The 28,000-nt window shown below is 40.7% G+C and overlaps 1 protein-coding gene across 4 annotated transcripts; it reads left to right on the top strand.

Annotated features, from left to right (window-relative positions):
- Position 1: 1 nt before the first annotated feature.
- On the top strand, positions 2 to 28,000 carry LUC7L3 (LUC7 like 3 pre-mRNA splicing factor). 4 transcript variants are annotated; one of them, XM_061616011.1, is made up of 11 exons: positions 3 to 356; positions 5,941 to 6,007; positions 7,789 to 7,828; positions 8,028 to 8,172; positions 9,000 to 9,077; positions 9,156 to 9,260; positions 15,926 to 16,087; positions 17,855 to 18,132; positions 19,431 to 19,591; positions 25,734 to 25,874; positions 25,980 to 27,565. In XM_061616011.1, exons 1-11 carry the CDS (start codon positions 258 to 260, stop codon positions 26,159 to 26,161), a joined length of 1,458 nt encoding a protein of 485 aa, XP_061471995.1. In that variant the 5' UTR covers positions 3 to 257; the 3' UTR covers positions 26,162 to 27,565. The 4 variants fall into 4 exon arrangements, with proteins under 4 accessions (XP_061471993.1, XP_061471995.1, XP_061471994.1 ...); XM_061616008.1 differs by lacking the exon at positions 25,980 to 27,565 and adding an exon at positions 27,572 to 28,000 and having other exon boundaries at positions 12 to 356; positions 25,734 to 25,927; XM_061616009.1 differs by lacking the exons at positions 25,734 to 25,874; positions 25,980 to 27,565 and adding an exon at positions 22,608 to 23,304 and having other exon boundaries at positions 2 to 356.

Below are 28,000 nucleotides of genomic sequence, written 5' to 3'. Positions count from 1 at the left end.
TATGTTTTTAGAATGAGACGAGAAGGTTACTATTATCTTTTATTACTTCTTCGCCAAGGCCTGCGCGCAGACAACTCCAGGCCTTAACAACAAGACACAGGGGCGGTTACGCGAGATCTGCGTAATGCATTGTGGGAAACGCCCTGGCTGGGAGGTGCCGCCATTTTGTCTCTGTCACTCTCGTAGCGACGCGGTTCTGGTATCTTGTAAGGGAGGAAGACCGCTGGAGGTAGCGGCAGTGAAGGCCGACGGGCATCATGATTTCCGCTGCCCAACTTCTGGACGAGCTTATGGGCCGGGACAGGAACCTGGCCCCGGATGAAAAGCGCAGCAACGTGCGGTGGGACCACGATAGCGTGAGTATGGCCGAATCTGGGCCTCTCCCCTGTTGGCCTCGCTTGGCCGCGATATTTTTCGCGCGCTTTGGATGGACGAGTGGTGAAGCGGAGGGGAGAAGAGATAGATCCAGGGGCCAGAGTAAGGAATATGTTTACCTGGCGGGGCCTAAAATGGGGAGGAACCGGAGTCGTTCACTGGTACCTGTTAAGAATAGCTCGGAGGCAAGGAGGCTGCGCGGCTCAGGACACGTTAGGCCTCTGGAGGGAATAGCGGATGCGATGGGTAGGAGGACTGGAAAACTAAGGGAAGGAAAAATGAGGCTACGTTTCGTGGCCTTGAAGAACAAACGAGGGAAATTGTGCTCCATTATGAAAACGCTGGGAATTGGTGCGTGAAGCGAACAATAGGCAAACGTTTGAAGATGATGCGCCTGCCTCTCGGCCTTGGGGAACAGGGAGACGTCTATATGCGGGGATAGTGAAGGTTTTGAAAGGATGAGGCACCTGCCACTCGAACGAAAAGGGGTGTTTGAGTGCTGTTTTCTCCGTTTCAAATCTTTCATTATATGATTCTGCATTTATTTATAAGGTCGCTTGTTCACCATTTTTCTGATTCAAAGCAGAACTACACAAAGGCTAACAATGTGAGAGATACAGCAGTAAATCACATTACTGTATAACAAAGTGGTAGATAAAGCTACAAAATACAATTGCAGCTAAAAACTCAAACAAGAAGGGCCCTAGATAAAATCAAGCAGTAATTAGACTAAACACATTAGTGGCAAAACACTAATATTTTTAAACGATTGGGGAGGAGTGAAACAGATCTCCTGGGGCAGGATGTTCTAGAGTTTGAGTGCTGCAGTCAAAGGCCCTGTCATGTTCCCAACAACTGTGCTTCAGATGATGGAGAGATGCATGCAAGAGCCTCAGCAGCTGGTTTAATGACTGGCAAGATCTTATGAGTCGAGGCAGCCTTTTATGTATTCCTGTTGCACATAGTTAGTTTATTTATTTATTATTATTTGATTTATATTTGATTTGATTTATTTGATTTAGGGCTTTAAAGGTAATGAGCAGTACTCTCAATTGTACCTGAGAAATGACTAGCAGCCAGTGTGATGGATATCTCAGAAAGAGTCTGTATGCTTTCCACATCTGGCCCCATTCAGAAATTGAAGGGCTGCATTATGTATTAGCCAAAGTTTTCAGGCCCTGTTCAAAGGCAGCCCGACAAATTGAACAGTAGTCCGGTCTTGATATAATTAAGCCAATTGTGGTTGTGGCCAAGTCTACCCTATCCACGAACAATGCAGTTAGTGAACTAGTTAAAACTGGGCAAACCCCCTTTTGGTCACCACTACATCTGAGAATCCAAAAAAATCTGAGTCTAGGAACACACCCAACCTGCAGGCCTGATCATAGAATAGTAGAGTTGGAAGGGGCCTATAAGGCCATCAAGTCCAACTCCCTGATATTTGAAAAGAATGTGGGACAGGTTTTGCAGACATTATGGGAGTTGGGGTTTGTAACCATTGGGTTTCCCCAGTGGCTTTGCTCCTAAACTAATGTGACAGCAGTGAAGTGTTCATTCACACTCAGAGTACCTGGCCCACTTTAACTGCTAACAAATACAATTTTTTTGCTATCTCTACAAATAAAGATTTCATCATGCTTAGAAGCATTTTTCTCTTCTGTTATGGCATTGCCTTGGAAAACTCTGGGCTGGCTGCCTGAAAATTGAATAACCACTATGCAGTTGGGAAAATGTTTCTGATTTCCAGATGCTAGAATGTATCTTTTAGGAAACTTTCAGGGAAGCATACCACTATTTCCCCCCAAGTATCAACACTACACTTAGGCAACCTGGCGTCTACAGACTTTCTAGCACTTGCCAGAAATGTTCCCTGATTTCTTCCAAAAGTCAGTAGCTCAAGTAGTATGCATTTCTTTAACGATATATTGAAAAAGTTATATTTTCTGCTTGCTTATGGATTTTCAATGCAATCTTGCAACGTGTCTATTCAGAAGTAAGTCTTATTGAGTTCACTGAGGCAAGCAAAGCAAACCTGACTGGGCAGATGTGGTGTAGTGGTTAGAGTGTTGGACTACGGCCTGGGAGACCAGGGTTCGAATTTCCACACAGCCATGAAGCTCACTGGGTGACCTTGGGCCAGTCACTGCCTCTCAGCCTCAGAGGACAGCAATGGTTAACCCCCTCTGAATACCGCTTACCATGAAAACCCTATTCCTAGGGTCACCATAAGTCAGAATCTACTCGAAGGCAGTCCATTTCCATTCATTTTTCCAGGATGTGGGATATCTAGGGATTAGAACTGAATTGTTACCTACTGCCTTATTGTGAGTCAGACCTTTGCTCCAACTAGCTCAGTACTGTCTACACCAGTGGTTCCCAAACCTTTTTTCCCATGGACCACTTGAGAATTGTTGAGGGTCTTGGTGGATCACTTTATGATTTTTTTACTTGTTGTATCAATTGTAATACAATGTGCTAGATGCAGTATGATTTTAATTGTATTTTATTGCCTTTCTTATTTCTTACATAGAAATAAATTGTATAGAATTTAAATTGTAATATAATAAAATGCAAGAAATAAAAGTGGTAATAAAATACAATTAAAATAATACTAAAATTCAATGCAGACGTTCCATGGACCACTTGAATGAAGCTTGCAGACCACTGGTGGTTCATGGACCGCACTTCGGGAACCCCAGGTCAGGTCTACACTGACTGGCAGCAGTTCTCCAGGGTTTCAGACAGGGTTCTCTCCCAGTCTCACCGGGGATTGAACCTGGGGCATTCTCCATGTAAAGCAGATTCTCTGCCACTGAGCTATGGCCCTATATAGGATTCCAGCCTCAGGTGCTGCAATATTTGATTTGAATGAGAAGAATGGAAGTCTAGTCACTAGTTTCTTGTCTTTTTATGAGGATAGAACATTCACAATATAGTTGGGTAAACCACATTCATAGTGGCATGCAACTGGTTCAGGGCTTTGCTTCATTTGGATCAAACTATCTAATTTACCCAAGCAATTGATTTGTGGTACATTTATATGGTTTAAGATTTCATTCTAGACTTCAGATAGTTTTGTCTTTTGAATGAGGAGGAAATAAACAGGAAGTCAAGAAGTTCTTAAAAATATCTAGAACTAGTTCTGTTACCTGGAAGTAGCATAAAATAATGTTATTTTGTTAAGGAAGATCATGATATCGTTGTACTTCAGCTAAAATTATCTTCTACTGGGTGAAGTGGAAAGCTGTAGTTGCCATTTGGTTTGTTCCTAGATGTTTATTAAAAATTTGACTCTTTAAAACTATCATATATGTATCCTGCACTTCCTTCAAGGATCTCAAGTCAATACTTCAGTGATTCAAATAATTAAAAATTATTTGCTTTGCGCGAAGATTTCAAGCAGAGCTTTCTTCGAGACAGAAAAAAGAGTAAGATGCAATGGAATGGTACACACATAACCCCATTGTTTAGCTCAGGGATAGGAACCTCTGGCCCATCAGATGCTGTGGAACTACATTTCCTATCACTTCTGACCACTGGCTATGTGAATGTGGTTCATAGGTGCTGATTAGAGTCCAGCAACATTTTGAGAACCACAGATTCCCCATCTCTGGTTTAGCTCATTTTTTAAAATTTAGATGCTTATTGAAAAGGTTTTTGTGATCAGCAAGCTGTTTGTTCCTTAATTTCTTTGCTGTTTAAATTTGTCTGCTTTTCTATGCAGATACAGTTTTTATTGTTTTTAATCTTCTAATCCACTCTGTCTGTTGATAAACTGCAGAGTAAAAATAATCTAATCATAAGGATGCTTGAGTTCATATGTTCCATCCCTTATGTCTCAAACTAGGGAGGGAGAAAACAAGCCTGGGGGTTATTAAAGATTTACTCACTTGGTGACAAAACCATGGTTTGGCGCAGGGATGGGGAACCTGTGGACCTCCCAGTGTTGCTGGACTCCAGCCATCATCACCCCCAGCCAGAATGGCCAGTGGTCAGGAGTTATGGAAGCTGTAGTTCAGCAATATCTGAAATGTCAAAGGTTCTCAATCCTTGGTTTAGTGTTATGTCTGAACTTACACCTTATGAAGTTCAGTGGGCAAAATGACATGCGGAAGGACAAACATTTTCTTCAGAATGACTTTGCCTGATAGAATTGTTCTTTACATACTTCTTAAAGCTTACTTGAATGTTGCATGTATCCTCTGGAAGTTACTTGACTGAACATCTAGTTTAATCTTGATTGTCAGATACGTGCATGGGTGCAGAATGGGTTGTATGCTTGCCACTCCATCTGTTACAGATATACTTCCAGACATACTCCTGCCAGAAAGTCTCTGCCCCTAGAGGGGACGTTAGGTTAAATTAGTGCTGCTCTATGTGTTCTTAATTGTTTTGCTGCTGTTTTTACTCTATTAATTTGTGTTATTGATGAAATCACTGTTTTATGTGTTTAGCCACTGAGGAAGAGTTGGATATACATTTCTTAAATGTTCACAACAACATTTTACAAAGGAATAAGAGACATTTTTCTGTGTATGCAGTATAGTAAGATATTGCCTGAAATTTTTGAGCAATGTATTTCATAGGTTTTTACTTAAGTTGCCTGGTAACCATAGGTGAGCAGGAATTCCATGCAGGTGAATGAAAGACTGGGAGAAGGAATGGATTGCTCAATCCCTGCTCTGTAGCCCTCTTGATTTCTGTGCTAGCAATAGACCACATGCCTTTTTTCTGCAGCCAGCATAGATGTGCAGAAGGATGCTGGAAGAGGGAAGGATCACTGATCCTTGGCAGAATTTTTTTAGGCTTGAAGCTAGTGTTTTCATGCAGGCTGTGAGGACAGGGCTAGTAAGCTTCTTTGGCTTATTTAAAAAGCTGGTATTGAAGCTTTAGTGGGGTTATGTAAGTGTAAATGGCACCAGTTAATTAGAGGGCTATGCCATAAACTGTCCTACCCCTTTGAGGAAGGAAAGAGATCTTAAGAGGATATAGCTCTCAGTGCTATGCAGTAAGCCCTGCAAAAGATACATAAACACAAGATTTATTTGGATTTGGCCTAATGGGTTTTGGTTACCTTAGGTACTTGTTGCATAGATGATTGGCTCCAAAAAGACTTTGCATGTATGTAGAATTTGTGCTTTAGAGTGGCAAACAGATGGTAATGGCAAAAGGAAGTTAGTGGAACTTGGTGTGTCTCTTTCTCATGGGTCATCATAATTTGCAAATAAAACAATAGAGTGAGTATTCAAGATATGTTCTGAAGAGACAAGGACAATACATTCAGAGGATTGCAGCTGCAGGAAGGGCTAAAAGTGCCTGCAGAATAAATTGGTACTCATCAGTACTGCAAAGCTTACCTAGGTGCTTGGTGCTTATGACATTTTAAATACAGCCAAAATTAGCACTGGTATATGTTGGGTCATGTTCGTTGTTGTTTTTTTTAAAAAAAAAACCTAAATAGAAATCATTGCAGCAAAAACAAATTACCCAATTCTCTCATAGCTTTGAGTCTGACTAAAAATGATCTGTGGGGAAAGTAACTCTAACCCTTGTCTTCTCATTCAGGTTTGTAAATATTACCTTTGTGGGTTTTGTCCAGCTGAATTATTCACAAATACCCGTTCTGACTTAGGTGAGTGTCTGTGTTTGTCCTTTATATTATAGCAAAAGTCAAGTTCAGGGTTAGAGATTGGTGCTGGTGAAGATTTGGGGCATTATTTTTTTCTTTTTTTCTGTATTTATGTTTTTAAAATATATATTCATAATGTCTCAAACATTATTTCATTAAAATGTCTAAGATTTGCATACATTCACAGGCTGTGATGTGATATTCCAGAAAATGCTGATTTGGAAAGTTTTCTGGAAAGATTTCCTATGCAAATTAGGGTAGTTTGCATTAGAAGATTTTCTGATGCCCTAGTAATCTGATTAACGTCTTTATTTTATTTGAATTTAGTAAACAGAGCAAAAATGTTTGAAAACTGCCAAGGTTGCCTAGTACTGTATTTACATTTGGTGTCCATGCATTGTTATTTATGAAGCAGAAGCTATTCTGTAGAAAAATACAGTGCTGAGGGGAGGGAAATCCTGAACTCTGTTATTGGTAAATTTTGTCACATCACTGTCCATTGCTGATTATATTCTACACTTAGAATTGCAATTCAGCAACAATTTGCTTGTATGTGGTTGACAAAGAATAAAAATGCACACTTCCAGGATCTTGCAAAAACTTTCTACCAATGATTTCCTAATCTTTTCATTATTCATAACCTTGCTCCACAGCTAAATGTATTATGTTAGATTTGAGGCTCTCATGCTCTAGATCAGTGTTTCCCAAACTTTTTTTAAAAAAATTGTTGCTGGACTACAGTTCCCATAATTCCTGACCATTGGCCATGCTGGCTGGGGCTGATGGGAGTTGTAGTCCAGCAACAGCAAAAAAAAATAAGTTTGGGGAACACTGCTCGAGATCATGTTTCAAATCCCAGTGACATTTTAGCCTGCTCCTCAGAATTATTACACTCGCATGTGAGTCATACCAAAATTATAGTAGCGCAGTATTGCAAACAACCATTTTGTGTGTGTATTGTAAAGTTGTGCCAGCAGAAAGATACAGAATCAAGATGGTAGAATTCTAAATTTTGGTAGGTAAAATCTCTTCAGTACATTCCCTTTCCGAAACTCTTTGCCTCCACCTGACATTTGTAGGCTTCTATGCTTTAAAAGTTTATAACTCCTCTATCTGCTCTAAATGTTTCAGGGGTGTACTGTGTCTGTTTTTAAACTGTTACTACTCCCATCCAAACTTGCAGGAAACAGTTATGAAGCCAAGTATTTATTTATTTATTTATTTATTTTATTTAATTTCTATACCGCCCTAAGCCCGAAGGCTCTCTGGGCGGTGTACAAAAAGATAAAAAACAAGCAATATATAAATACAATAAATACAATAAATCAAGAAAACAAAACAAACAAACAATAAAAGAACCAAACAGCATCCAAAAATACAAATAATGATGAAAATACCATTAAAACACACTTTAAAATGCCTGGGAGTATAAAAAGGTTTTCACCTGGCGCCGAAAAGATAGTACATTTGGATGTTCACAGAAATTATTGCTTCAATCTCGTTAGGATTGGCCGCCCGCCCTGTTTTGTCTCTGAGCAACTCACTCTTGATTTTAAACCTTAGTCATGCTGTAGTGTACCACTGGAGTACTGATCAGATTATAGTCATTCTGGCGCGGTGCCAGCCTGATGGCCAAAAGTCTTTTAGAAATATATTGTTGTAGAAAGGCATCCCACGTTTAATATTTACTTTACTTTGGTTAAAAACCTTTAAGCTTTGTCTGGGTCTTTGTATAGTATTATCAGCAAGTCATTTCAATTTGTCGTTACTGTTTTTATTTTTAGGTCCTTGTGAAAAAATTCATGACGAAAACCTCAGAAAACAGTGAGTGTATTTGTAGTTAGAGTTCATAAGAATCTAATATAATTAAAAATAACACAAGCATTTAAACAATGTTTTAAAATCCTCAATTAAAACTTTGCGAAGTGGATAGCATATTGTCCTTTATATATTTGCCTTGTGACTTGGTAATAGGGAGATGGTCTATTTAAAGTTTAATATAATTGGTTCTTTTTAATCCTAGGTATGAGAAGAGTTCTCGGTTCATGAAAGTAGGCTATGAAAGAGACTTCCTTCGGTATTTACAGAGCTTACTTGCAGAAGTTGAACGCCGAATTCGGAGAGGCCATGCTCGTTTAGCTTTATCTCAGACTCAACAGGCCTCGGGTGTAAGTACACAAGCAAACTGCACATGAAATTGTACAATCCTTTGAGTGACATCCATTGGGGCTTTTCTGCCAGCAGAACAGACACCACTTGCAGAACAGATTTTCTTCTCCCCTGTGCAGCCCCCGGCATGTGTCCCATATCTGCTCTAGCATGGAGGTCTGCAGAGGGGAGGAGAGAAAGGGGAAATATTGTTGCACAAGCAGAAGCCCATTCTTGTGATATTGCCCTTTGTATTATAACCATCCTTTAAAGTAGAAGAGATGTACAGACTTGACCAGAGGTGGTAGCATCTTGAGTTTTTTATATAAAAAAATTATCTGATTGTATTTCTTAATGTATATTAAGAAAGCACATGCTGCTTTCTTAGCTCCTTATAACTGTAAAATTGGAGAAGAGGAGCTTGGCACATAAGCCCCACTTAAGTGAGGCATGTACTTGCTGTTATGAACTAATTGTTCTGAACTCATCAGAGTCAAGTTTCCAAATGTTTACTAATGCTGTGGTGGTCATGGGATAATAGAGTGAGAGGTGGGAGCCACAACCCTTGATCTCTGCATGTGGAAGATGGGGGCAGTACACCTACCAAAACTCCAGCTTAGCTTTAGAAATTTCCAGGGAGGGACTGTGCAAGTACAGAATCCTATTTGGGACAGCACAGAAACCATGAAGAAGAACTTACTATGGATTTTTAAAAATCTTATGACAACTTTTTTGTTGGCATGAGTTATGTAGTAGACATGACACAGAGTAGACCAACAAAGCAGGGCAGGTTTTTTGTGGCATTCTTCCTTTTAGATGTTTATTGTTGCTTCTTTTTAATATTTAGCAAGCAGCAGGACCTACTGGTAAAAATGAAGAGAAGATTCAAGTTTTAACTGACAAAATCGATGTACTTCTACAACAGGTAAAAGTTGCCTTAATAATAAAGAAATGTTTAGAAACTTGAATGAAGACACTGTAATAGCTTTGTTCTCTCTATTAGATTGAAGAGCTGGGTTCCGAAGGAAAGGTAGAAGAGGCTCAAGGCATGATGAAACTTGTTGAACAGTTGAAAGAGGAAAGAGAGTTGCTCAGATCTACAACTTCAGTAAGTAAGAGCCATAGAAACCAACTGCTTTTTTCTAAGGCTGGAAGCCACAATGCAGTTGTAGTCAAATAATCTTGACACCACAAAAGCCTTATATTATTTATTTATTTTTAACAAAATATATATACCAGCTGAATGTAAAGACCTCTAAGCTGTTTACAAAATGTTAAAATTATCACTAAAACAATGAAGACAAGTAATTAAAACATGTTTAAATCAATTTAAACAGCTACTAAAAAGATTAAAACAGACCAACATCTGTGTGTCTGGATAGGCTTGCTTAAACAGAAAAGTATTAAGCAGGTGCCAAAAGGAATATAGCAAAGGTGCCTGCCTAATGTCAATAGGCAGGGAATTCCAAAGAGGAGGTGCTAGTACACTAAATGAATGATTTCTTACAAGTGCAGAATGAATATTATGTAGCACCTGTAACAGTATCTGTTTTGTAGAACAACGTACTTAAGTGGGCACATACTGGCTAAGGTAGTTAAGGGCTTTATATACCAATAGTAACACCTTGAACTTGGCCCAGTAACAAATTGGCAACCAGAGCTGATCTCTGAGCAGAGGTGTTATATGCTGACAGGGTTTCTCACTCCCGTCAGCAATCGGGCTGCAGCATTCCACACTAATTGCAGTTTCTCAATCAAGTGCAGGGGAAGCCCCCCACACAGAGTGCATTTCAGTAGTCCAGTCTTGAAGTCACCAGTGCCTGAATTGCTGTGGCAGGCTCTCCCTGTCCAGGAATGGTCGTAGTTATCTTGCCAGGGGCAGCTGATAAAAGGCACCTCTAGCTACTGAGACTACCTGGGCCTCCAGTGACAGATCTATATCCAGAAGCACCCCCAGACCGCGTACCTGAGTGCAACCCCATCCAGGGCAGGCAGCTGACCAATTTCCCTAACCACGGGAACCAATCATCCACAGTGTCTCCATCTTGCCAGGATTCAAACAGATTATTTTCCTTCTTGCATCCCACCACTGCGTCCAGGGTCCGAACAGCATCTCCTGATTCACATATTATGGAGAAATATAGAGTTGTGTCATCAGCATACTGATGACACCTTATCCCAAAACTTCTAATGACCTCTCCCAGTTGCTTCATATAGATATTAAATAGCATTGGGGATACGATGGTACCATGCAGCACCCCATACCACAACCACCAGGTGGTCGAAAAACAATCACCCAGTGCTACTCTTTAGACTTGATCCTATAAGTAGGATTGGAAGCACCGTAATACCGTGACTGCAGTTGTCATTCCATGGAGCTGATCCAGGAGAATATCATGGGCAATGGTATCAATGGCTGCAGAAAGATCAAGAAGCAGGAACAAGTCTCCTTGTCCACCTCTCTGTAGAGGTCATCCATCAGGGCAACCAAGGCTGACTCAGCCCCATAGCCAGGCCTGAACCCAGACTGGAATAGATCTAGGTAATCCGTATCATCTTAAGTGTGTCCCACCACTACCCTCTCCACCACCTTTCCCAAGGAGTGGGTATTTGCAACTAGTTGATATTTTATCCTGCCATGGGTTCCGAGGCTGGTTTCTTTAAGAGTGGCCTCACCACCTCCTTTTTCAAAGCTGCAGAGACCACCCCCTCATGCAGTGAAGCACTAACCACACTCTGGACCCAACCAGTCAATCCCCCTCTGTTAGATTTAATAAGCCAGTAGGGACAGAGGTCAAGAGGGTACATGGTTGGGCGTATAGCTGCCAGCCTCTTGGCCACATCACCAGACTGCATAAGCTGAAACTGATCCCACAGCACATCACCGACTCCAGCATTGGGTACTTCATCTGAAACTGCAACAACAGAAGAGTTAAGGTTACTCTGAAGTCATAGAATAGTAGAGTTGGAAGGGGCCTATAAGGCCATCAAGTCCAACCTCTTTCTCAATGCAGGAATCCAAATCAAAGCATTCCCAACGGATGGCTGTCCGGCTGCCTCTTCATCCTTGAAGTGTGGAGACCAGAACTGGACGGAGTATTCAAGATGAGGTGTAACCAGTGCTGAATAGAGAGGAGCTAATACTTCACGCGATTTGGAAACTATACTTCTGTTAATGCAGCCTAAAATAGTATTTGCCTTTTTTGCAGCCACATCACACTATTGGCTCATATTCAGCTTGCGATCAGCGACAATTCCAAGATCCTTCTCATATGTCGTATGGCTGAGCCAAGTATACCCCATATTATAACTGTGCATTTGGTTTCTTTTTCCTAAGTGTAGAACTTTGCATTTATCCCAGTTGATTTCATTCTGTTGTTTTCAGCCCAATGCTCCGGCCTATCAAGGTCCCTTTGAATTTTGTTTGTCTTCCACGGTATTAGCTGTGCCCCCCAATTTTGTTATCATCTGCAAATTTGATAAGCATGCTCTGTACCTCTTCATCCAAGTCGTTAATAAAAATGTTGAAGAGCACTGGGCCCAGGACTGAGCCCTGTGGTACCCCACTTGTTACTTCCGCCCAGTTTGAAAAAGAACCATTGATAAGCACTCTTTGAGTACGATTCTGGAGCCAACTGTGGATCCACCTGATAGTTGTTCCATCCAGCCCACATTTACCTAGCTTGCTAATCAGAATATCATGGGGCACTTTGTCAAAAGCTTTGCTGAAGTCGAGGTATATTATGTCCACAGCAGTCCCACAGTTGACAAGGAAGGTTACCCGATCAAAAAATGAGATTAGTTTGGCAGGATTTGTTCTTCATAAATCCATGTTGGCTCCTAGTAATCACTGCATTGTTTTCAAGGTGCTTACAGATTGACTGCTTTATAATCTGCTCCAGAGTTTTCCCAGGGATTGATGTTAGGCTGACTGGTCCGTAGTTCCCCGGTTCCTCCTTTTTGCCTTTTTTGAAGATAGGGACAACATTAGCTCTCCTCCAGTCCTCCGGCACTTCACCAGTCTTCCATGATTTCGCAAAGATAATAGACAGTAGTTCTGAGAGTTCTTCAGCCAGTTCCTTCAATACTCTAGGATGCAGTTTATCGGGCTCTGCCAATTTGAACTCATTCAAAGTGATTAGGTATTCCTTGACCATTTGTCTATCAATCTTAAGATCTAATCCTGCCCCTTCTACTTCATGTTTCCCGGGAGGGTCACAGACCCTTTTTTGGGAGAAGACTGAGCCAAAGTAGGAATTGAGGACTTCTGCCTTTTCTTTGTCATCTGTTACCATTTTGCCATCCTCACTGAGTAGCTGTGCCATCGTTTCTTTTCTCTGTCTGTTACTATGGACATACCTGAAGAAAGCTTTTTTGTTGCTTTTAGCATCCCTCGCTAGCCTCAGCTCATTCTCAGCTTTAGCCTTCCTGACACCATCCCGGCAATTCCGTGATACCTGCCTGTACTCTTCCTTTGTGGCCTGGCCTTCTTTCCACTTCCTGTATGTGTCCCTTTTTGTTTTCAGGTCCTCTCTAAGCTTTTTGTGAAGCCACCCTGGCTTCTTCTGTTGTTTCCCCCCTTTTTTCCCTGTTGGAATTGCTTGCCATTGCACTTTTAGAATTTCGTTTTTTAGAAACTCCCACCCATCTTGGACTCCTTTTCTCATTAGGGTGGCATGCCATGGAACAAAAATGCTTTTTGTGTTTTTATTTACTGTGTATGATGGCACTGTGAGCTGCCCTGAGAGAAGGGTGGGATAGAAATATTTTTAATAAATAAATTCTTTATTAATCATTGAGTTTTAAGAGTGCACATAAGATTAATATCCTGCAAAAATAATAGAGTAGCCTAATTGTCAAGCCCATAGGCATTCTGTACTGCAAAAACATAACTACAATTCTGCATGAATGCAAATCAGTTTCTGTGCCAATAAAATCACAGGTTTGTGTCTAAAGGTGTCCTTCCGCTGATGCAATTCAATCTAGTATAGATTTCCAGCAGCAGAACAAGGATGGAGGAGGTTTTCACCTATTTCCTCCTTTAGCCTCCTTCCTCCATTGCTCCAGAGGATTGGGGGAGGCTTTTAGGACTGTTGTCTGCTAGTGCAGGGTGGCTAAAGGAGAAATAGGCAAAATTGCTCTCCTCCCCCTTCTGTCAGCTGCAGGACAATTTGAATCACGCAACTACTTTCAGATCTCTTTAACAAGCACTTTGATGTGGCCAGAGTGTTTGCTGTTCAATAGAAAAAGTCCTGCTAAGCATGTCCATGTCATTGGCTAAATCTAACATGGATTCCATCTTGTCTAAATTTTGAAGATCTTGTGAATCTACATAATTTATGTACACTCAGTATATGTGGAAAGGCAAGGAAGCTGTATGCACTGGCTTCTGAAATTTCCTTAGACATTGTTAACATATTTACACCCACCGCATGGTGATATGGGATAAAAACGTGGGGTTTTATCCAACAGTGTTGCTGGGCTGACATCAGCAAAAAGATGAGGGAAGTAAGTTTTGGTGATTTCCCTTCTGCAGCCCCCCAATATGTTTGGAAGGTTTCCCCAAGTCTTTTGGGAGAGAAGCTGCAGGGGGGGGATTACTGAAAATTGCTTCCCTTCTGCTGGCTGAAGCTTTACTGTCAGCTGAGTAGTGCCACTGGATACAATCCAGAATATATTTTTAAATGAAAGATGTGACTCCTGGGATGTTTGAATTTAGCACCCAATAAAAATTCTCTACTTTTGCTAAGTTTGCAGAACTGCATTTGTATGCTAATAAGTGTTCATTTTGAGATGAAGACCAGCTGCATTAAGTAATGTAATTATGAAAAAGAAAGGCTTTAGTTAAAGCTGACAGAATTGAAATCTTCATATGAAATGGCTTGTGGAAGGCCATGTTTTAATTCAAAGAGCATTGCAATGCAAAAGTGAATTAAAATCCTGAGAAGTTCTTCTATTGGTGCAAACACTTGTGCATGACTGTCTATTTTACTCAACATATATCTTTTACTGTTTGTATTTGAAATCCCTTACACATCCACAAAGCAAATCCCGACAGCTGGGACTCAAACAATTCTCCATTGCAGGCATGCATCGCAACTATTAGGGCATGTTTTTCAATGACGAGCATCTCTGAAATAATGTAAGCCCTCTCCTCACAACAGCTCACATGTCTAAAAGAATTATAGCAGAGATAGAGAACCATTTTCAGCTAAAGGACTGCATTCTCATCTGGGTAACCTTCTGGTGGCCACATGCCAATGATGGGCAGGGCCAGTGGCAGAAGTGAGCAGATCAACTAATGTGGGTTTTACCTTTGTACAGTAGACTACACGCACTCGCACACCACTCTCTATTCTCCAGGAAAGAGGCAGTATCAGAGTTAAGGACGCATTCTAGTCAGGCAAAAATACTCAAGGAGGGTGCAAAGGAGGTCTAGTGAGTGTGTGTGGGCCTGGAGAGAGTCTTGAGGATCAGAAAGTGTGTCTAGAAGGGCTGCAGTTGCCCCCCTAGCCACAGGTTCCCTATCCTTATGCTACATCTTTACACTACAGCCATGATCAGGTGTCATGTTTTGTATACTGTGATACAGCACCTGGTATTTTGTTAAGTAACATTGTGGTATCAGTCAGTGAAGGAGCACTAATGTGTGAACGTGTTCTGCTTATGCTTCTTCTTAGATCCAACTCAATTGGCTGTTTCCAATATTGCTGTTGTGTGAGTAGAACAGGCTTCCACATGAGCAGCAGGACTTCTTCCTCTCCTCCTCTATGCAGTCCACCAAACACCCACAAAATCTGCTCCAAAGGGTTGGGGTACCTTGAGTAGATTTTAGGGGCTGGAGGAGAAGGAGGGGAAGCCATATTGCACTAGCGGAAGTCTGCTCACATAGCATTTTTGTTCTAAACTCTTTACATTCAGAACATGTGGTTTATTTCTATGCTGCCTTTTGGGCAAAAAGGCCCCCAAGGCGGCCCAGAAAGAATACACACAGATACAAAATACATGTAAGAAAGAACAATACAACTAGCAAAAATTTAAGACAACAAAATCTTAAAAGGCAACAACAACTAAAAGCCAAATGCATTTATCTTTCTGGTAAATGGCCGTCACCAGAAAGAGCGGGGGTGAGGGGGCAAGGCAGATGGAAAAAGCTTGTCCCTTGATGATCCTAGCACAGCCTCACCCCTGCAGCAATCGGAAGAATAAAGAGAGGATGTTGCTAACATGTTCCTCATTGGGCTAATATCCCCTCGGATACCAGGAACGCAGAAAACATTTGAAAGAGAGATCTTAGCCCTGTCCCAATTCTTTTTCTCTTGTGGGATAGGGCCCATACTTCAGAACTTCAGAAAGACTTTGGAATTGAAATGAACCCAGTAGAATTTAACATGATGGAAGATTATGACTTGTCCTTATTACCAGATGATTGCAGTAAAAGAAAATTCCTGTTGAGCTAGCATCATGTTTGAGGATAGTGTTTTAGTGCTATGTTATATGGAGTTGGGATAATACATTGGTCACATATTTTGCAAATGGAATTGCACTATGGTCTGTTTTAAAGATGTAGTTCTTGCACTCGAACCATAGTGCAGTTAGGAACATCCTGTGATTGCCCTGGACTTTAATTTTGTGTATTTTGGTTGCAAGTTGTTGGCTGCTTGCAAGTCAAGAGGTGGGTTAGAAATGAGAAAAATAAGTTGTGTGTTTGGTAAGCAAACAAATAAAGTGTTAGTGTCACTATTTGTCCTAATTAGTATTCTTTCTTTCCAGACTATTGAGAGCTTTGCAGCCCAGGAAAAGCAGATGGAAGTTTGTGAAGTCTGCGGAGCCTTTTTAATTGTAGGAGACGCACAGTCCAGGGTAGATGATCACTTGATGGGAAAACAGCATATGGGTTACGCAAAAATTAAAGCTACAGTAGAAGAATTAAAAGTATGTTCAACTTCTAAGTGTATATACCAGGACATTTTGTTCAATGAAAAATGCTGTATGTGCTAGCGAACATTGTCAATATCTAGCCCTTCTGTTTATTTTATGTGGAGATGCTACTACAAAAATGATTTTAGAATGTGCCATTATAAACCGAAGTACCCAGAACCTTGTGATACCCTGAAGAAGAATTATGCAGCTCACATTCTTTAATACAGTCTACTGCAGAAAGTATTGACTTATTTTCATTTTCATCCACATTATACAGAGGTTAAAGTACATACTGGCCTGTTTCACATGTAATGCTAAGTCAAATTCAGATTTATTAATAAGGCTAAATCAAACCATGGCTAAGTGTGAACAAGTGAGTGTGCAAGTACTCGCAGCTAAAATCCCAGTTGCTTTCCTTCTCCCCTCGTCCTGCTGCTGCTGCTCTACTCAGAGCTGGGCCATGATTTGGTTTAGTGTTATGTCTGAACCTGGCCTTATAGTTTATCTTGTTCTAGACAAATCACAAGCCTGGGTTTGTGAGTAATGCTAAGCCAAACTATGGCTTAGCTCTGAGCAGTGTAGCAGTAAGACTAGGGAGGAGCAAAGTAGCTGTGATTTTTACTAGGAATACCTGCTTGCATACGCTTAGCTAGAGTTTGGCTTGGCATTATGTGCCGACTGGGCCAATGTCAATTATTCTTTATGAAGAATGGAAAACCAGAAGTAAAATATCAGAATAGCCACCTGCATAGGGTGATAAAGTAATTGCATAAAAAAATAACTGGATAGATAAGGTGTTCAGCTGTTTAAGAGTTACTGTTTACTATAAAAGGCAGAAGTTGACATTATTCCATAAGTGTCAGTAAAAGCATCAGAGCTGTCCCATACAAAATGGCGTTCTGTGATCATGGCACGGATGTACATAATTTAACTTCATGTTTTGATAAATGTATTTTTCCCAACAATAAACAAGTGGTGGTGTTAAAGGGTTTATTCTGCAGAGCAGTCTTGTCCAACCTTTGGGCCACAGATGTTGCTGGACTGCAATTCCCATCAGCCCCAGCCAGCATGGCCAATGGTCAGGAATTATGGGAACTGTAGTCCAGCAACATCTGTGGCCCAAAGGTTGGACAAGGCTGCTGTAGAGTTTAACAATTTAAATGTGTATGTATAATGCATTCAACTGTAATTCGCTGAGATTGTACTCTGTTAGTACATTTGAGGATGGGGTGTTAAGCACAATTCGTTTTTCTTCCACTAGGCAGGATTCTTCAAAAATGTGTTCCTTGGTGCAGAGATAGGGCCTGTTGTTCTGTGTATTTATACTATCATTAATGTTACCTGGTAATTGAGATACTTTGCATTTTATCTGAAATAAACTTTAAACACGCTTAAACAATCTAAGCATGGTAGTAGGATTGCCCCCTTCTTAAGAAGCAGGAAAGCTTCCAGTTTAGGGACAGTTATTTAATGTTCAATGAGTAGATGGAACTTCTCTTGCCCCTGCAATCTTCCAATTTTTCCAGAGCTGATTTTGGGATGTGCAGAGGGGAAGAGAGGAAGGGAAAGTCCTGTTGTGCAAGTGGATGTCACTTGATACATTTGGGACCACAAATACATAGTTTCTGTAAGTACTATTTAAATAAACCCAAAATCTAGTATGGACAAAATTTTATCTAACTTAAGCCAAATAACTTTCTGTTCCTTTAAGAGAAAGAGCAAGTCTTACCTGTCAGTTTTTCCCCCCAGTAACCTTTGGTGAATGCTTTCCTTTTTAAGGAAAAATTAAGAAAAAGAACTGAAGAGCCTGAGCGTGATGACCGGTTGAAAAAAGAGAAGCTAGAACGAGAAGAGCGGGAGAGGGAGCGTGAAAGGGAAGAAAGGGAAAGAAAGCGACGGCGTGAGGAAGAAGAAAAGGAAAAAGAGAGGGCTCGTGATAGAGAGAGAAGAAAGAGGAGTCGTTCACGCAGCAGACATTCAAGCAGAACTTCTGACAGAAGAGGTAGTCGGTCAAGGGACCATAAAAGATCAAGAAGCAAGGACAGAAGGCGAAGCAGGTACAAGACGTTAGATTGATTTGAAGCTAACTGAATTCATTGAGGTGGGGGGTGAATTAGAAAGCTTGAAGGTATGCAGTATATACTTTGTATTCCTGAGCAATTGCTTGAGGTTTTCAGGACTTAACATTTCTCAAATATCTGAAAACTTGATAAAAAGAGGGTTTAACAAATTTTGAGGAAACTTTGATTCCATTTCTGAAGGCAGTTTCATACTTGGCAGCAAAGGCCTGGTTTGCGCATCACAATTAGCCATAATTTGTATTAAATCTTGCTTTAATTGTGAATGTGCCTTCCCTCTGTCCCCATGTGGCTTCTCCCTTGCAATTCAAACAAGTCATAATACGACTTATTTGAGCTGCACAGGCAGTTTATTTCAAACTCTGATTTATTGAGGCATATGAACCAGGTCTTTTTTGCAAAGTGCTTAGTATAAAACTGCTTTTAGAAATAAAACTGCTTTCAGAAATGGAATCCAACATTTCTTCAAAACTTGTTAAACATTCTTTATGTCAAGTTTTTGCAAGTTTACTAGTGAGAAATTTTGAGTACAGTATGGCCCCACTCATACGGCGGGTTAGGTTCTAGACCCCAACCAAAAAGTGGATCACTGACAATAAAATGGCGCCCGATGCCCAGTGGCATACCAAGGGTAGGGCAGTGGGAGCAGTCCGTCCCGGGTGCAGGCAATAAGGGGGTGCAAGGAGGGTCAGGGGAGGCAGCGCAGCTGCAAAGGCATTGCCCCCAACCTCACCCAGCCCAGGCTCCGGTGGGCACCTGCAGCAGTCCTTCCTCTCCCTAACCCTGCGGAGCGGGGGGGGGGTGTCGAGGAGAGACAGAAGTCACCTCGTAGCCCAAAAATTGGGGGAAGGGGAAGAGAAAAATGTGAACAGATTTAAATACTTTTTTGTAAAATAAAAATGGGGGGGACAGAAGAAGCCCCGCCCCGGCCTCCTCGCAGTTGCTCTCCCCCACCCCCGGGAGAGAAGGGCCCTTGCCGCGCAAAAGACACCTCCCCTTGGGCTTGCACGCTGCTCCTTCCTCCCCCAGGAAGGGGGCTCAGCATGTGTACCCCCCCCAAAAGAAAGCACTGCTGCTGCCTGCGGCGTTTGTCACTGCCGACACCCTTTTCGGACTTAGCTGCTGAGCGTGTCATGACGGAAAAAGCGGAACAAGTGCCAAACATAACATGGATATAATTGAAAACAGCCGTATTAGTGGAACACCAAGAAGCAGAACGCCGAAAAGCGGGACCCTACTGTATAGAATTGTATTGACTACTATTCTTACATTTTCAGGAGTCGAGATCGACGCAGAAGCAGAAGCCATGATAGGTCAGACAGAAAACACAGATCACGCAGCAGGGACAAAAGGCGGTCAAAAAGTCGGGATCGGAAATCTTACAAGCACAGAAGCAAAAGCAGAGAGCGAGAACAAGACAGGAAATCTAAGGAAAAAGGTCAGCTCATATGACAAAGAATATTTTTTCTGCAGGAACTTTTCCCTCTCTGTCCCAATACTGCAGCATATTAGATATAAAATCCTTAAATTCCAGGTAGATGAATGTCTCCTGGCACCCTCCCAGCTTGCTTTTTCTACATCCATGAACTTTAAATATATTTATGCGTATATTCAGTTGAGTCTTCTGCTTACTACCCTTAGATGTCCATTACCAGGGTGGGCAGGCCTCAGGCTTGCAGATTGACCTTGTTTTTCACTAGAACCCTGAGATCCACCAACCAGAGCTTGGTGTGCCAATAAATAAATAGAATTAAAACATTCTGAGCCCAGAAACTAGAATTGTTTCTAGGTACCAGAACTAAACTATAGTTAAACTAAACTATAGTTAAACTATGGAATTTGCTCCCACAAGATGCAGTAATGGCCACCAGCTTGGATGGCTTTAAAAGAAGATTAGACAAATTCATGGAGGACAGGGCTATCAATGGCTACTAGCCATGATGGCTGTGCTGTGCCACCCTAGTCAGAGGCAGCATGCTTCTGAAAACCAGTTGCCGGAAGCTTCAGGAGGGGAGAGTGTTCTTGCACTCGGGTCCTGCTTGCGGGCTTCCCCCAGGCACCTGGTTGGCCACTGTGAGAACAGGATGCTGGACTAGATGGGCCACTGGCCTGATCCAGCAGGCTCTTCTTATGTTCTTATGTTCTTAAACAAAGCTCCCAGTCCTTCCTCACAAAAATCTCCTCTTGATTACTCCAGGCTTTATTCATTACAGCAGCATATTGGAAAATAGCTGGGAGTCATAAATCCTTGCTGATCTGCAGATTACCCAGAGATCCACCAGTATTAAGCAAACAAGAATAAATTGGTGTGATACTTAGATTGTTCCTGGAGGCATTGTGGATAGTAGAAGTGTTAGGTTGCTGTTCTACATTATGTACATTTTCAGTTGCTTCCCTTTGACACACACCTTTTCCTCAGCGCCTGAGGCTATTTTTCATCCTTATCCGTATCTCTTAACACTTCTGGAATTTGAAGAAGCCTTATCAAAGTAGGTTCTTGGCATTCTATTTATTGGAAAGGTATTACTTAAATATCTTTATAAAAAAATCAGTGCTAGTGAGCAGTCATCTTTCTTGTGGTGGATGCAGCATTGGCTAATTTCTTGCAGAAATACTGGCTGCATTAGCACATCATGCTAAATCATGATTTAGTGCAACATGATGAGCTTCAGTGAACCTTGGACTTGGTGGGACACACACACAACACCCACACACACCCAGCATAGCTGAGATGAAGGATTCATAAGCTTCTGCTTTTGCCACCCTGGGCTCCTACTGGGAGGAAGGGCAGGATATAAATCAAGTAAATAGTAATAATAAACTGCACTTTGCCATGTTGTCCAAATCTGGAACTGTGGTAAGCACAAACCATGCTTGATTTCAACAAGCCAGTTTGTCATTCCAGATGACAGAACAAACCACAGTGAAGCAAAAGCTCCTGAACTGCTGTGTTCAACCACTTGGGAGAGAGGAGCATACATGCCCAAGCCTTATTGTGGGTCATTCCATTCTTTGATATTTCATCCAACCAGAAATAACATGAAATCCCGATTGCTCAAATAAATGCTCCATGGTAGCTTCAATCCCTGTTTTTAAATGACACACATGTACATATCCATGTATTGTGTTGCTTGAAAAAGCTTGAAGGTCAGACGTACACCTCTGTCTAAAAGGTGATGTCTTGGGTAAATGCCTGTCCTCTGGAACATCTTTCAGTGTTATCTTCTCTTGAGAATAGGTGTGCCTGTTTACCTTTCCATTTTTCAAGCCCATCCTCAAAGTAATATGGGAAGTGGCCTGTTTCACCTGGGGTTGTTCGTATATATGCTCTGCCCTAAATTCTGTCTGAATTGCTGGTGTCTCTCTTCTCAGCATGTGGATCACTTATAATGCAATCATATGCATGTCTACTTTCAAGTAAGACCTATTGAGTTACATGGGGCTTAGTCTCAGGTAAGCGTGTAGGAGTGCAGCCTCAGTGGTGAACAATGTGAAAGTTTAGTGTTCTGGATAGTGCTTTGTGATTCACACATGGAAAGGAAATGTATGTCTGTCCCTTCAAGGTTTTCTGCCTCAGTTTTGGATAGTATTCCATACATCCCTATGTGGTTTCCTGAGCAAGGGGAAGATTGGGGTTTTGTATTGCTTTATGCATCTTGCTATTTTTCAATGATGGCCATGAACTACTTACAACTATCTGATATTGGCCTGAAGAAATAATAACCTTCACTTTGGTGTGTTGGTTGCATATTTGTTTACATTAATGAAATGTTTTATGCATGCTTGGTCAAGGAATTATTACCAAAGTTCCCAAGACTGTGATGAATAAAAGCAAGATTAATGGGAATGGTTCAAAGACAGGGTTGTGTTCCAGTGATGCGGCCCCCTACACTCAACTACATCTACCATAGACAATAGTGGGAGCCCTGTGTGTGGGTACTGTTCTATATTGTGGTACCAGCATAGGCTGCAAAGTCTATTTTGGTGTTAATTCCCAGACAAAAATGACGTGAAATAACAATAGAATACGTAGTTTTTGCAAAAAATTTTTTGCAAAAATCCAAGGATCTGCATTTAAACAGCCTTGGACTGCTTTGTTCTCCTGTGTGCAGTGCCCTTTTGTCTAGAATTTCAAAGCACATTGTAACCTCCTGGTTACCAGAATATGTAGCTCATTTAACTGTAATTAAATATGAGGAAATGGGCATACTAATTCTTAGATTCCACCTCTCCCCTTTCCCAGTCCTATAATAAGAATTTGTGTGCCTCAACCACACTGCATACACTGGGCAGGGGGGTTACTGCCTTTGCTTTTTCCCTTTCTTTACTAGAATTCTTTAGTTGTTGTGATTGTGGTTGCACTTGGAATTTGACTTCCTTCTATATTGCCTTAGCTTTGCTCAAACACTTAAGTCATTGCTAAGCTGTTGTATGAACGTCTGTCCTTATTACAGGTCCTGTATTCTATTCCTTTATCAAAGCATGCTTTAATTACACACAGACCTTTCTGAAGAAAACCTCAGTGAAGATAAAAGGTGCAGATATTTTCCACTTGTCTAGTATTGAGGAACTGATATTTTAAGCATATCTTGCTCATTGCTTGCTTCATGAAGATAAAATCCCCCAGATCTGAGAGAAGCTGTACAAATACAGAATGTACTTTCAGTTCTATTAATTTGGTGGTGCAACTTGCCCTCCTGCTCCCACCCCACCTCTGGCAACATCTAATGAAACACTTAAGTTCCTCTTGAACACAGCTAATCAGTGTTTACTTGACAGATGGCAATGCAGCGTTTGCACTGCATGTGCCCCCATTCTATTTATGATCAGAAAAGCAATTTTCAAGAAATAGGCAGAAGGATCATACTCCTTGCAGATATTTGGGGTGCGGGGGAGTGACACAAATAATTCAACAGTTAAGACTTATTCCTAGAACTTTGTTTACCAAAGATACAACTACTCTAGTGTAGACAAACAACTGTCATAGGATAGGTTCCTCTCTGTCTACAGGTCACTAGGCCAATAACTATTTTGTAGCTACCAGAAACAACCCCATTCTCTTCCATCTGTCCAAACTCAAACCAACAAAACACTTTAAGGAGAATCTACATAATTTGCCCATTTAAAGGGCTGTTGAGCTCTATCATATCTACATAGGACAGAAGATAAGCTTATTGGGCTGACTGCTAGTCCTCTGCGGGGCAACAAGACTACTGTTCCTCAGTGGCTCTACATGTGAATCGGCGATACCCAATAAAGCAAAAATTGAAGACTTTCAAAAAGGTCAGTTAGTGCAACCTTCCTAGGCAATTATTACACAGAACCCACAGTTCTAAGAGTTCCAAGGTTAACTGGACTTCCGTGACTGGTTTTCTCAAAGTTTCAAATATTGAGTGTTTTTCCCTTAGAGAATGGTTCCTTTGTAATCCCCCCCCTCCCCCGCAATATTTGGCTGATTTCGTCTTAATAAAGTTGTTTTAAGTTTTCTTGACTATAGGAATTGAAACCAACTTCAAAATATTTTTTAGCTTCTGTTGTAGGCCAAAAGCATAATACTGCTATGCCTTTCCAGAAACTTCACCCACAGAGCGTTGAGAGTCCCTTCTATTCGGTACCGGCTCTTTATTCTTGCATTAAATACATCCATCCAGAGCAGCTGATCTACACTTTCTGGATGCTTAAAGGAGAACTTTAGTTCATCTTGCTAATTAGAGAAATACCCAGAAATTGTATTCAATGCTAGTCCTGCTCAGAGTAGACTTATTGAAGTTAATGGACATGAGCAACTCACGTTCACTAATTTCAGTGTGTCTACTCTGAGTATGACTTGTTTAATTACTTGAGATTATATTCAATTTGCAACAGTGTACTCTGTTTATACCACATGCTTTTAGTATATAAATAGTTGATTTAATGGGATAAATAGTAGATATAAATAGTAGATATAAAAACCGCCTACCAAAATGGCCCGTGCTTTGAGTATAAGAGGATTACATAGATAAAAAATACAAAACTATCTTGAGATTTTTCTTTTCTTTGGGTAAACTCATGCTTCTGGCTTTACTAATTTTACTGGCAGCTAATCCATTGTGGGATTATCTTCTACCCACCCCTACAATTTAGAAAGCTACCTGTTGTCAATGAATTATGACTCCCATTAAGCATGTGCCTCAGTTTCCAGCAAGTTTGCCAAGTCTATAACTTATAATTGTTTGAAAATTGGGTGCAGCTTGCCAGATAGGTTTGCCAGTTTTCATCTTGCTCTCCTATTCGTTTTGAAGGGTTTTTGGTTTTTTTGCTCCCCGCAGTCATGGATTGTTAAATATCAGCTTGATGATGCACATACACAGATTACTTTCTCCCTTCTTGGCAGTGGTGACAAATAGGGAGACAACCGCCAATGCTGGTGAGGTGATGGCTATAGCAGGCAAATGAAGGTAAAGCAGGTGGGATGGGCTCTGGAAAAATATTGAGGAAAAAGTAGATACTACCATTTGGGAGCAGTACATGAAGCCATGGAGAAAAAGGTATGGGAAAATTTGACCAGAGTAATCATCAACTATCAAAACGATAAGCATTCAAATCTATATAACCAACAGATTATTACAGTGTAACATTAAAATGTCTTTAAAATTAAAAGCAATATATATAATTGACTCAAATAGCCAAATCGAAGATCAGCTCTGTGGTCTGGATCCAGACTTTTCCTTCCATGGATGTAGACTCCTTCCATCTGTGGATATTCAGCAGAGGGGAGAGAAAGGTAACTTTCCATTTCACCCCTGCAGGACCCAGCACCACCTCCCATACTATTCGACAGGGTCTTCCAACCCTCAGGAATAATATAAAAGGTGGTGCAGGAGGCTGCAAGAAGACAGAGCAATTGTTTAAAAGTCATTCCCCTTCCTCCAGCAGCTGGAGCATCCCCACCAATGAAGGAAAGCTTGAATCCAACGCTCCATGTTTAGGTTTGTTACCTAACACCCATATGTAACATAGCAAACAAAGGTTTTTTTCTGTAAAAATTAAGCTACTTCAAACTGTTCACAGCACAGGCTGCTGTCTGAGGTTAAGAATTCAAATGTTACTGTTTGAAGTTTTACAAACATACGTTCATTTCCCTCCCCTCCCCCAACAGATTAGGTATTGGCAATGGAGGGTTAAATCTGTAGATATTATACATGGGGTTTAGCTAAATTAAGTCATTAAGAGTTGTATAGTGTGCTAAATCTGGTTTTATGCATATTTTATGCTAACCTTATAGCAGGTAGTTTTTGGTTAGTTAGCACGCACGTGGCTTGTGGTATTAACCAGAACTATCAAACATGACTGATTTTTGCATTGTAATCTAAGCAAATGCTGCCTCTCTTCTGTGTTATCCTTTCCCTCTGAACTCAGCAACTGAGATCTTGTTCTTTCTGGTGGAGTTTTTCATTTAATATTAGCACGATAACTTTGATCTCTAGTTTCCAATTTTACAGCCATAGCTGATGTCTCGGCATGTACTTCACACCTGAAAAACGTGATGATATATGTGTCTTTACTGTGAAGTCCATGGTCAATGTCTTCTTTCATGGCAGAAAAGAGGGGATCTGATGATAAAAAAAGTAGTGTGAAGTCCAGTAGTCGAGAAAAACAGAGTGAAGACACAAGCATGGACTCCAAGGACAGTGATGCTAAGAATGAGGTCAATGGGACCAGTGAAGACATTAAATCTGAAGGTGACACTCAGTCCAATTAAAACTGATCTGATATGACCTCAGATCAGACAGAGGTAAGTGCATTATTTCAAACTTTGATTAGGGCTTTTTGTTACTGTTTAACAGTGCAGCGTAAGTATGTACAGATGAAGATGGAGCTAAGTCAAGTAAGAAGAGGTACTAAAGCAACTTCTGAAGGAAAACACAGTGTAGTCCTGCAAAATCTTTTGAGGTACATTGTTTTGTATCAGCTATTTTGTAGCAGACTCATACCCCCATTAGTGTGCCTCTTGGGAACATATTTGTAATCTAGTCCCATAGAAGTTAATTTTCCTATTTTTTATTTTTAGGGGATTTGTTATCTTTTTTAACAGCTTGAACTGATTTTGTAATTAAGTCCATATTGTGTTGGTGCATCAGAAACATTTGCTTTAATACTTAATATTAGAGGCACATGTTGGACTATTTTGTTTTTATATAAACTGCTAGTATTTCTTTGTCAAGGATGTTTCTAGTTTTTTTGCTTTGCCTTGCATTCTAATGCAGTTTGTTCTGTAACTCGAGAGCCAGTAGCATTGGATTGATGGAAGTGTAGGGTTTATGAATAATTGCAGCTGACTACCATACCTCACACAGCGTTGGTGTTGTGAGCGGCCCATGAAAAGCCAAATTAAAAATCAAGGATTCAGTCAAACTAAGCAGGTACTCATGCCAGGTACTCCTTTCTCTACCCACATCCATGTTTGAATGCTGTTGCCTGTAATCGTTAAGCTTACTGTTGTGTGTTTTATTTACAAAAAGTGAAAAGGAATCTTTGTGCATATTTTGTGAAAACTGTTAACCTGACATTAACTGGATTGGAATTTTCTTTCAACTGTGTGTAGGGATGCAGTGCTGCCCAGAATTAGATATCTTTAAAGAGTATTAAATGCAATAAATACTACATAATAATCGCCTTGTTACATTCAATGCATTTCAAGTCTTTAAGAGGTATGTGTTTATAATTTCCTACTGCGTAGGAGAATTGCCAGGCAGCCATGGCACACAGCAACATATACTGGCTGATACCAGACTTGGGAGGCAAGTGAAAATAAAGGCCAATGTTAGAAACATCCAATAGGTATATATAAATGGCAAAAATGTATACAGCCACATTTAGTTAAATGAAGCTAAACCTTTTTTATATATAAATAATTACTCCTCCTTGACCTATGATTTTTCAGGGTCATCCCTTAAGTAAGGAATAAACCCAAATAAAACTAGCTGATTAATTTATTTCCTTGCAAAATAATTAATACATGTTTCAGCGTATCTTCTGCTAACCAATTATGGTGCAGGCCTATGCATGCTTATTCAGAAGTAAGTTCCACTGTGTTCAGTGGGCACTCACTCCCAGGTAAATGTGCATAGGATTGCAGCTCTAGAGTGCAAACCTCTGAGCACTGATGTTGCACAACCTCCATTCATTTCAGTGACACTTGCATTTGACCTCTGTGCAAGTCCTGTCGGAATACATGGCTTCCCAACAGCAGTGGCTGGTGAACTGTGATGTCATGTTTGTCCTTAACTGTCAAAGACACACGGGCTTTAGGTGTAATATTTTGAGATAATTTTGAAGAGTTAAGCAGGCAGCAAGCACACACTGTTTAGGTTTGGCAAATGAAAGTAATCTCTGTTTCCACTATCTGACTCTCTTTTCCCAACATTTTGCGTTATAGGGCAACTGTGTGACAAGCCTGCGAAGAAGCCTGAAGACTGCTTAACATGAAGATCTGCTTCAAAATGAGGTGAAAGAAAGCTGTAGTGGCATAGAAAAAAAAATAAAGTTCAGTTAGATTTTTTTTAATAAAAATTAATTCAGGACTGTTGTGATCTCTGAGAACGCAGAGAAAAGTTAATAAGCAAGCAAGCTACTGAGAATTTAAGTCCTTTTGTCATTTTTTTCCTAAAAGACTTCTAAGATGATAAACCAACACATGGCTTGCTCAGTGTTAATTGCAAGTTTTCATTCTTGAACTTTGAAACACAAGGATAAATGTTTAGTATTTGTGTGACTCAGACTAAAATAAACCCCATTTTTACAACAGAGCTATACCTGGCTTCTTGATATACCCTAATGGAAATAAAGTATCTATGAATTTCTGTTA

Source organism: Rhineura floridana, chromosome 3 (assembly GCF_030035675.1).
Source record: "Rhineura floridana isolate rRhiFlo1 chromosome 3, rRhiFlo1.hap2, whole genome shotgun sequence".
Taxonomy (NCBI): Eukaryota; Metazoa; Chordata; class Lepidosauria; order Squamata; family Rhineuridae; genus Rhineura; species Rhineura floridana.
This window is presented reverse-complemented; position numbering and strand designations above follow the sequence as displayed.